Here is a 10807-nt window from a genome sequence, read left to right as displayed (position 1 = left end):
GAAACTTATGATTTTTAACATTGAAAACCACACAGAGCTTAAAAAGAGAATTGCTTATTTGATAAGCGTTGAACAACAAGCGTGTCCCAGCTGAGTACATCACTTTGTGGTGTCCCCTTGAGACACATCAGTTGTTTGACTAAAAATAGGTGTAGGTATGTTTTGTTATTTCCAGACTTAGACACGGAGAGTGCACTGTGTAGCTAATGCTAACGATGGCTATTTTAGAAGTTACTTATGGCACAAGACATAAAAATGAATCCTGGTTCTCACGTATTTGTGCTGAAAATTATTGGAGGCTGCTCTATATTATACCCCGTTTTGTATATAATCCTTGCTTTCTTTTGAAGGATGTATGTTGGTGGCGCTGTAGGCAATTTTACACCGGAAGTCGCTGTTGTCTACTAGTTGGATTTCAACTTTGACCCCAGTCTGTGCACGCTGGAAATGGAAACTCAGTAAAACAACGTGGATAGTGAAATATTTAAGTATTATTCGTTAAGTTCAGCTTTGGCAGAGCTTCAGTGCCCGATGTTTTCCCCCGCCTGGATTTAATAACTCGACTCCTCAACTCGACTGAAAGGTAAACAAAACCGGTTTGATAATGTTACCGTGTTTACAAACTGTTGTTGGTTCATATCGAAGGTAGTTAGCTATAAACCCCCTCCACTTTTTGCCTTAGTCATTTATTTTTTTATTTAATTTCATACTTTTTCTTTGCGTACATTAGAGTCAGACGTATTCGTCTGTGGTAGCCTAAAAAGCTCACTTAGCTAATGTTAGCTAGGGGAGATGTTATTTAGGGCTAATTTGATTCAGGTGGTGTGTTTAAAATGAGTTGCAAAAGATGATCTGATTCATATTAGTAGATTCACATTAATAGAAAAAGATGAAATAGAAATGGAGTACAGACTAAAGATTGAACGAAAGGGGGTGAATATACAATAATAGTAATATAAAACACTGTACGTTACAGCAAGTAATTTGGATATTATGTAAAAGCTGTCATTGTACATTGAACAATGACACTGTAATGTCAGTAATGTTAGCTCATCAATCTACTACTTTGCCACAGATGGGAAAGGCACCTAAGAAGAGGAGCCTTGCCGACAAGGTCCGAAAGACCAAGACCTCTACTGAGATCAAAAACAACCCCTTTGAGGTGAAAATTAACAGGAAGAAATTTGATGTTCTGGGGAGGAAAAGCAAGCATGATGTGGGTCTGCCTGGTGTGTCTCGATCCAAAGCCATTAATAAGGTAAGAGAAAAACTCATTTTGTTACCCTGCTGGGGTCACCGCTCATCACCATTTAACACTGTGCTGTGAAGTCTTTTCCTCACAGCATTGTGCTGGGAGAGGGATTTTCTACACTCAAATTTGTAACTTGTAAATAATCAGTGTTTTTGCAGCCTGTTGGATCTTAGTGTGTCAGTGTGACTGATCAGGAATGACATGCAGTGTTGTTAATTTTTCTCTCTGTAGAGAAAAGAGACCCTCCTGAAGGAATACAAACACAAGAGCAAGTCCAATAAATTCATAGACAGACGCTTTGGAGAGTATGACACCAAGATGGCACCAGAAGAAAAAATCCTGCAGAGGTTTGCAATGGAGAGACAGGTCAGTGATGTGATAATGCTTTTGTATTACCTTTAAGGATACAAAGGACATCAAGTCCTGACATGAAAATGGATTTAGTATTTACTGTCTAATGTTTCATTTTTCCCTGCTTTGACTTTAGTCTATAGCTTTGGCCTTCTGAAATGATCATATACTCAGACTTCTAGTGAAGCAGTAGCTCTAGCAGTTCTGTCACTTTCTTTTTGTACTTCATCTTCCATGCAGCAGATTGTGCAGTCATACATTATATACACATAAGAACAAATTGAACAGAGCAAACACCGGTCAGACTAAGCAGAGATTTTCTGCACTTCTTCCTTTGGGCTAAGAAAGTGACTACTTGTAAAAAAGTTAATTAAGTTGTTTATCTTGCTCTGTAACTAACTGTATTGACTTAACATTTTATCTCAGCGTGTCCATGATAAGAAGGATGTGTACAACCTGAACGAGGAGGAAGAGCTGACTCATTATGGCCAGTCACTGGCTGAAATGGAGAAATACAATGACCTTGTGAATAGTGATGATGAATCAGAAGAAAAAGGGCTTTTGTCTGGTGAGTATCGTCCAAGTCCAAATGCCAAATTAACTTTTTATTAAGTTAATTTAACTTAAATTACATTTTTGCATGCAGATGCTTACATATATTTATGTGGTTAAAGTGGACAGAGCTGGTACATAATAGTGACAGTCTCTCTCTTTCTCACCTAGCTGAGTTGACCGCTTCCCACTTCGGAGGAGGAGGAGGAGGAGGCCTCCTGAGAAAGAAGACATCTGGGGAGCAGCAGGAGGAGGAGGGAAACCAGAGGGCCAAATCCAGGCAGGAACTCATTGAAGAGCTCATCCAGAAGTCCAAGCAGGAAAAGGTGAGCCTGTAACACACTCCTGTTGATGGACACACAAGAAAAAATATTAAACTATCTTGTGAAATTTCATTTCATTTCATTCATCTAAAGGATTATGGCTGTTTACTGGCTGATGATTGTAGTGATTGTCTAGAGGAGATGTGGCTTGGTCCAGATTATTAACTTTTGGGTTCTTAATCAGCGCGAGCGGCAGGTGCAGAGAGAGGAGGCGCAGGAGCTGACTGAGAAGCTGGATCAGGAGTGGAAGAACATCCAGGCGCTGATGGTGAAAAAGACGCCAAAAGCTGAAAATGCTGACAAGCAGGAGGAGAAGCCCAAGGTAGGGATTCACCAATCACTCAGCAAATTGTTGTTGTTCCTCCACTTTGTGCTTTCTTTAGATCAGTGCCAGAGCCTGATATGTTCTTGTTCTCATTCTGCTTCCTCTCTTCCAGCTGGAAGAGTACGACATGATGGTCAGAGAGCTCGGCTTCGAGATGAAGGCTCAGCCCTCAGAGAAGATGAAAACCCCAGAGGAGCTCGCCAGGGAGGAGAGGGAGAAGCTGCAGAAACTAGAGGTACACGCTCAGTGCGAGGTTGCTGTTGAACATTTTTCCCTCAGAGAAAACTTTAATTTTGACATGTTTTGATGTTGTGTGTCATAGTAGATTTCTTTTTGCTCTGTGCTTTCTCCAGGCTGACCGTCTGAGGAGGATGATGGGAGATGAAATCGGGGAAGGTGCACAGAGTCAGATCCACATGTCTGCTGATGACCTTAATGATGGCTTCATCCTGGATAAAGATGACAAGAAGACCCTGTCTTATCAGGTGTGAGACACCACAAGATGTGGGATTTGAGGGTTAATGTATCTGGAATACTCTTCATTGATTTTTACTTCAATAAAGAACCTTTTTTATTCATTTACCTTTTTATTTGTCTAGGATGGAAAATGGAACCTCGGGGAGGAGTCTGACGAGGACAGGGATGTAGATGAAGAAGAGGGAGAGAGTGGTGAGGAGGAGGAATCAGAGGCAGAGGAGCAAGATGATGAAGATGAAGGTAACGAAGATGGTGATGAGGAGGAGGGGGAGGAGGGCAGCAGTGAAGAAGAAGAAGAAGAAGAAGAAGATGGCCACTCTGATCTGGACTCTGAGCAAGAAAGCGAGGATGAGGAGAGAGAACAGGAGGATAAAGAGCCCAGTGCAAAACCGAAGAAAAGTCTGAGCAAAGAGGAGATGAAGGCCCAGCAGGATGCGGCTAAAGCAGAGCTTCCATACACATTCACTGGTAAATACACACAGAAATAGATTTTTTTTTTAAAGAAAGGTGGTTTAATTCTTGAGTACATTTCTTTTCTTTTGGAGTTTACTTCTGATATTCATCTCAAATAGAGACATTGTAAGTATCCTGAGTGAAGATGAGATGAGTATTCATCCTCACCATTCTCCCTTTTTAGTAATCTGTTCATTCTGTTTCTCCAGCTCCAGAGAGCTACACCGACTTGAAAGATTTGCTTTCTGGCCACACCCCTGACAATCAGCGACTCATCGTGGCCAGGACTCAGAAGTGCAACCACCCTAGTTTGGCTGTCGGCAATAAGCTCAAATTGCAGGTACAATATGGAATAGGCTTTATTTTTGTAAATAAATATCACACTTTTTTAACCAGTTTCAGGTTACTAAATTATTTCATTTTATCTTATTTTATGTTTGTCTCAGAAACTGTTTGGCTTTCTGTTGGAGTACATTGGAGAACTGACCACTAGGAGTCCACCTGACCTCACCACCATAGATAAACTTATACCGTGAGTCCAGAAAGAGTCTTTTCCTTCTCACATCTAAATAAAAATATTTACCACTGAAATCCAAATGCGTTTCTTCATCTCTCACTCCTGTTTTCTTAAATTCTCTCTAGCGAGTTGTACGCTCTGTGTCAGATGTTCCCAGAAGTAGCCTGTAAGGCCATGCAGAGCATCCTCGGAGACGCTGGTCACAGCATGGAGGAGGTGATTGAGGTCAAAGGACATGTTGCTTTCCCAGCGCTGGACATGGTATGGATTAGTTGCTGTGAATACGATAAAGATGTTAATTGTTAACCAGGATGTATAGAGATTTTTAGAGGATTTAAATCAAAGCTGCAACAATTAATGGATTCATCTGCAACTATTTTGGCAAAACGATTGTAAGCGTTTCAGTCATTTTTCAAGCGAAATGCCATGTATCTGTTGGTTCTAGTTTCACAAATATGAGGATTTGCTGTTTGTTTTTGGTTATTCAGTCATATGGATCAAATGCTTATTGATTTGATGCAAAGAATTTGCTGATGATTTTTAATATTAATCAAGTTAATAAGAGTTTCTTGAGAACTTGTTTCAGCCCTAGTTGTATCATCATTTTGGAGGCTGCAGTTGTTGGTACTTTGGAATTGTATGGATTTTGAAAAGTGAGGGAGTCATGCACTCCCACAGTTTTTATTTTATGTGTGTGTGTTTTTGTGTGTTTCAAGCTTGTCTACCTGAAGGTGACAGCGCTGCTGTTTCCTACCTCAGACTTCAGACACCCAGTTACCACTCCAGCACTGCTTTACATGAGCCAGACTCTCACCAAGGTACACACAGCCTTCAGTGTGTTTTGTTATTTTCTGTGTTGTTAAAGCTGTTTTTGTTCTGTTTGCTTTGTTCTTGCCTACCTACCACGTCTGTGTTTGTGTGTGTGTGTGTTACTTCATCATTGTTATTTCTAATGTGAGTTCACCATCTCTCTTTTGGTCTGAATCCAGCCCTTAGTCGTTATTCTTTTTGTGCTTTTCTCCATATACAATTCAGACATTTTCAAGTATTCATTACATTGTTTCCAGATTAGAACAGCTTTGTGAAGTTAGACCGATTTCTTAAAACACTCTGTGTTTACATGGCATTTATACTGAAGCGAATCGTAATACAGATTTCTCTGGGTGAACAGATGATTGTTTTTCGGTACTGATTCCATAATCTTACCTGTCTGTGTTTTTGTCCGTGATTTGTACATCCTCAGTGTCCAGTGAGATCATTACAGGATGTAACGTCAGGTTTAGTGCTGTGCTGTCTGGCAGTGGAGTACGTCTCTTTTTCAAAACGCTTCTTGCCTGAGCTCATCAACTTCCTGGCTGGAACACTACACCTGGCCGTGCAGGACAAGACCTCTCTAGGTAGCTGCACATTGATGTGTCACAGCACATTTCCACAAGACTGTCATGCATGTTTTGGTGCCAGCGTTCGTAAGGGGAAACAGAACTGACAGACTTTGCGTTGCAGGTTACACTGTGGTGCCGCCTTTTAGGCCATCAGGGAAGAACAGTGATCTGCTGGTGTTGTCAGACTCCGAGTCCTGTAAGAGCTGGAGCAAGAAAGACCTGCCACTGTCTGCTGTCCAACACCTTGAACTCAAAAATGACCTTGACAGAGATCACCACAGGTAGGAGTGTGACGTGGTATACCTGGAGGGACATAATCTGGTCTAACCCCAAAACCATGCACTGATCTGATGTTATTTCAGTCAGTTTGCAAAAACTTTAATATTACTTAAAATATGAATATCATTATAGAGTTGTTGTCTTCATCACCATTGCGGTAAGCTTCTCCTGGTTTGGATTCCTTAACTGTCAGTCGTTCAGGAGGTTTTTACTGGGAGCCAAATTATCTATCTATACTATTATATAAATGGACGAGGGGGTTAAAACCAGTAGGAACATAAAGCGGTCTAATTTAAAAATCAGTGATCCACCAAATGTAAATTTGGTGGATCAGAAACATCAGATCTCAGAGTGCATCTATGTAAGAATACCGTGTAACAACAGTGTGCATGGAGAAAACACTTGCATGGAGAAAATTATAGGCCCAGTAGGAAGAGAGGAAGGGGGATCACAGCTTCTCATGTTCAGTTTGGAACAGAATAAGATGCTGAAGAATGAAATGGTGAGACGGGAAGGAAGAGATGAAGTGAGACTGATTAATTTATGGGAGTGATAAAAGTCAAGCTCATCTTCTGTGAGGACGAAATTGAAGCATGCCGACATGCACTCATACAGATCTCTCCAATAAGCAGTTTGTTTACCTGTAGAGACTTCATGGCTCAGAGCTGATACATCCACTCGTGTGATTCTCTTGAGTCGCCAGCATGGTTTCACACGGCAGCTGGTGTGTGGGCACAAAGCAAAGCTTGCAAACAGGCTTCAGCGAACGATGGTTGTGCACAGTTTATGAGAATTACATTTTTATTTGTACTCTACTAAAATTAATACCTGTAACATGCTATAAAACAGTGACTCAGACTCCAAAGTGGTTATATTAGAAAGACATTTAATGTCATTTATTTGCTGTACTTGAGTCACAAGGAATAAACTTTTAGTATCTTTTAACAAGATTCATAATCAAATTCAAAATAATTTGTCTGCATTAACTGAAAGTATTCACTAGTTTATCCAGTGTATTTATTTGATAGCAGCGCTTTGTACAGCCTGTTTTAATCCATCATGAGCAGGACCGGGTCTCGCTGTAACCCTAAATACCCGTTCAGTAAATTGTCTTTAAGCAGTCTGACCCAGTCCAGTCTCTACCACACTGTTGTGAACACGACACGTCATGTGACTCCTGTTCCTCACACCTGGTGCCCAGTCATATTCTAATTTCTGTGTTCCTTCAGGCCGTACAGTGACACACACACACACACACACACACACACCAGCAGCTGTGTGTGTGAACAGCGTAGTAGCTGTGGTAATTATTGCCAGGGTGATACAGCATTCCTCTGAGGGGAGGTGGGGGACGGTGAGTGTACACTGAATTAAAGTGAAAGTGTATCTAAACATGTAAAGATGAACGCATGTATTGTAATTTGAGCTCATGCAGCAATAGTGACAGACAGACACAAGTAATGTTGAAGAAAAGTTTGAGGGGTGATCAGAGTCATTTTCTATGGCGAGTTCTATGTGTGTGTTGGCTCTGTTCTTTATAACCATGAGACAAAAAGCAAATAATAAGACTGAGATGTTCATCTATGTTCATATATTTCTTCACAGGTTGATGTGTTTGTTTACCTGCCTGGACTTGGTGAAGCGATGCTGCCTGCTCTACAAAGACCTCACATGCTTTCCACAAATCTTTCAGCCAATCAGAACGCTGCTTTCCAAACATCTCTCAGCCCAAACATTACCAGAGCCTTTTCAGGTTTGTCGCAGATGATCTTGAAATAGTTCGTCTCTCACTATTTTTCAGTTTGTAGATGTATTATAGTTTATGTTTGTACTAATGTTTGTTGTTTTTGTTGCAGGAGCTTCACAGTGAGATCCTGGAGGCCATCAGCAGTGCCCCTGTGTCTCACAGTACGCTGGTTTTTGAGAAGAAGAAGCCGATTCCTCTGAAGCTGCTCACACCCAAGATTGTTGAAGTGTAAGTAGTTAATGAAATGGAATTAAAAGCCTGTTTTTAACGATGTTGAAAAATTTGCCCCATTCAAAAGCTAGAATTAAACACAAATTTTCTGGTAGTGCATCTGTTTTAATATCTCCAACACCTTTGATATTTGTCAGGCTGGACTATGGAAAGAAGCGTGGCAGCAGCAGAGAGGAAAAAGAGAGGGAGCGACTGAAGCACAAATACAAGAAGGAGTTCAAGGGCGCTCTGAGGGAGATCAGGAAGGACTCGCGCTTCCTGGCCAGAGAGAAGCTCAATGAAGTCATGAACAGGTGTGGATAAAACTGAAACCTCCATGTGGAAGTGAACGAAACGCTTTTCTGGCAAAAGCCTCTTAACCTTTTCTGCATTGTGTGTTACAGAGATGCAGAGAGAAAGAGGAAGGTGAAGGAGCTCTTTGGCAGCTTGGCCACTCAGGAGGGAGAGTGGAAGGCCCTGAAGAGGAAGAAGAGGAAGTGAAGTGCAGAATTTCAGTCTCCATCATCTGTTCTTTTTCATATGGACTTCTGCTGTTCGGCTTTGAATAACAGCCTGTACAAGGTTGAAATTTGAGGAACTTGGAATTGTAAAGATTCTCTTTTATCACGAGGACACATTTTTATACTGTTTGAGAAATAGCTGTCAGGATTGCACACCAAGTTGTCAAATATCCTGATGTAGGCGTTTGACGTGTCTGTGGATACTGTTGTTGGAAGTGTCAATCAACAAAGCAGTGAATATTTGGTTTCCATTCCCCTTTTTTTTCCCACCAGAATCGATCTCTACACTGCGCTAAAACACAGGAACAATAAATAACTTTATCTTTAATAATGGTGTCTTACATTCAGTCAAAAGTGCACATATTTTTCTGTCAATGATTATTCTAGTCAAAGTTCATTTTAGAAATGAGGTCAGAGGCTTTACCATATGACAGTTTGAACATCCAACATGCCTTATATCACCTGCTATTCACATGACAAAGAGTTCAAACAGGAAGTGAGTTGGTACACACGAGTTACACGAATGGTTTAACTAGTCTGACAGGAAGAGCTGGTTAAAGTTTGGTGGTTTGTGCTGGAAGATCTGTGGTTCTCCGTGTAGCTGTTGCTGCTGCTCAGGGTACATACGGAGCTCTTATTATACAACAGTAATCCCAAAGGTTTACTCAGTACTAAAATAGCCCCACCCTTGACTTAAAGGTCTCAGCAGCCTGGACTGACATTTAGACACCTGCAACAGTACAAGATGGCTTTGGTGCTGTTATTCAGTTGATGCTGGTTGGGAGTAAGGAGATGAGATTCTGATTTTACTGGTAATATTAAAGCTTTTTGCAACTACATTTTAAATCATCTCACTTGTTGCAGCCTCAGTGATGATACCTCATCTCTTCCTGTAAGTGACAGTCTCTGCATCAAGGTTCAGCATGATATGCAGCAGATGCTGTCAGCTGTTTCACATGCTCACCTCGTCCATAGCAAGTCTTTAGGTTGTCCTACTTATTCTTGTGTCACTTTTTAGTCCCGTCCCCCCCGGTCATTGTGGACAGCTGCTGCATCGATATCTGCTTGCGTGTTTCGCAGGCAGGCCGTCACCACCGGGCCCTGCAGTGACATTTAAATATTCGGTGTGCTTCAGGAGGTCGGCCACCTCTTCATCATGCAGCTTCCTGAGGGAACTCGGCCTCAGCCATCAACTGCTGATGCATTTTCTCAGCTCAGCTCTCTGCACTGTGCCATTCTTGACCATCTTGACAGAGTTCTCTCAGGATCATTTCCTCTTCCTCTAGAGATGCCAAGCGAAGCAGTCAGACTGGAAAACTGAAAAGAACGGCTGGGGAGTGGGAGTGATTTTTAATTCAAGTCCTTGCACCATTATCTTAAATGTTTTGATTGTTCTTGATTATATGTCCTTTGATATATATGTATATGTATATGTATATATATCAACCATTTAGGAGCCTCATTCAGATTCTCTACCTACCCTACCTTCCCTTCAAGGTATCCCCACTCAATATCAACGGCTCCTTTATCATTGGTCAGGGCATCCATCAATTCTCTCATCACCTTTAATTTAAGCTCTTTACTAATGCCTGCGGAGCCTCGAACTCAGCCTGTCACTGCCCGTACACACCGAACTGTGATCCATCATATCAGTTCAATATCTTATATCACTGGGTAGTGTTATAAAAGTGAAGCTGCAGCTGAACCAGGACTCAACAGTCAAATCACATCAGGATTATTCACATAGATGGAAATTATGAAGTTATGAAATAAACCAAAATACAAAACTTGTGTTGTCATTACAGCTGCTCTCTGCAGGGAACCATGAAGAACAGTAACAACAAGGAGTTAACTGGCTACTTCTGGACTGCAGGGATGTTCCAGGAAACAGCTGGGGACAGGTGTGGACATTAATAAGAGTGGATGAAAAAATAATATTCTGATGCAGACAAAATACAAAGGCTTCATGAGTAAAAAGTGCAAGAGAGGAGTTAAGAAATAAATGATGTTAATGTGAATTAAATGAGAACTGACCTTTATATTAACTGTTTTAGGTGATTCAAGCTTAACAAACTTAACTTTGTTAAGCTTTAAACATGTGTTTTGGAGTGAGGTCATATTCAGTAGACTACACTGTTTTTTTTTTTTAGCTCTAAGGCAGTTTATTTTTTTGTGTGTACACAAACACAGATTTGTCTTGTGGTAAAATACCTGCTGACAAGTAGCATATTAGACAATGTAAGAAAAGATACTGCAGCTAAAGACGGATGTGTAGTATGCAGTGTACCACATTACAGGTGGTGAGATGCTGTGGGACTAAAAAAACGTTGACGACGTCTTTCAGGAAGAAGCTGTTGATGGATTTGCTGGTCGTGATGTAAATGGAGCACCACTGTCTCTCTGAGGAAAAATACTGGA

The 10807-nt window shown here is 41.1% G+C and overlaps 1 protein-coding gene across 1 annotated transcript; it reads left to right on the top strand.

The window, feature by feature from the left end:
* The first annotated feature begins 438 nt into the window (after positions 1-438).
* Positions 439-8762, top strand: nop14 (NOP14 nucleolar protein). The gene is made up of 19 exons (XM_022762845.1): positions 439-583; positions 1076-1258; positions 1484-1618; positions 2030-2171; positions 2327-2481; positions 2663-2800; positions 2916-3038; positions 3157-3288; positions 3403-3748; positions 3943-4073; positions 4180-4265; positions 4376-4511; positions 4967-5068; positions 5494-5647; positions 5754-5913; positions 7517-7664; positions 7768-7886; positions 8027-8182; positions 8273-8762. Exons 2-19 carry the CDS (start codon positions 1076-1078, stop codon positions 8367-8369), a joined length of 2643 nt encoding a protein of 880 aa, XP_022618566.1. The 5' UTR covers positions 439-583; the 3' UTR covers positions 8370-8762.
* The last annotated feature ends 2045 nt before the right edge of the window (positions 8763-10807 follow it).

This window comes from Seriola dumerili, unplaced genomic scaffold (genome assembly GCF_002260705.1).
Source record: "Seriola dumerili isolate Sdu_G_001 unplaced genomic scaffold, Sdu_1.0 BDQW01000450.1, whole genome shotgun sequence".
Classification (NCBI taxonomy): Eukaryota; Metazoa; Chordata; class Actinopteri; order Carangiformes; family Carangidae; genus Seriola; species Seriola dumerili.
The sequence above is the reverse complement of the archived record's forward strand: the minus strand, read 5'-3'. Positions and strand labels throughout refer to the sequence as shown.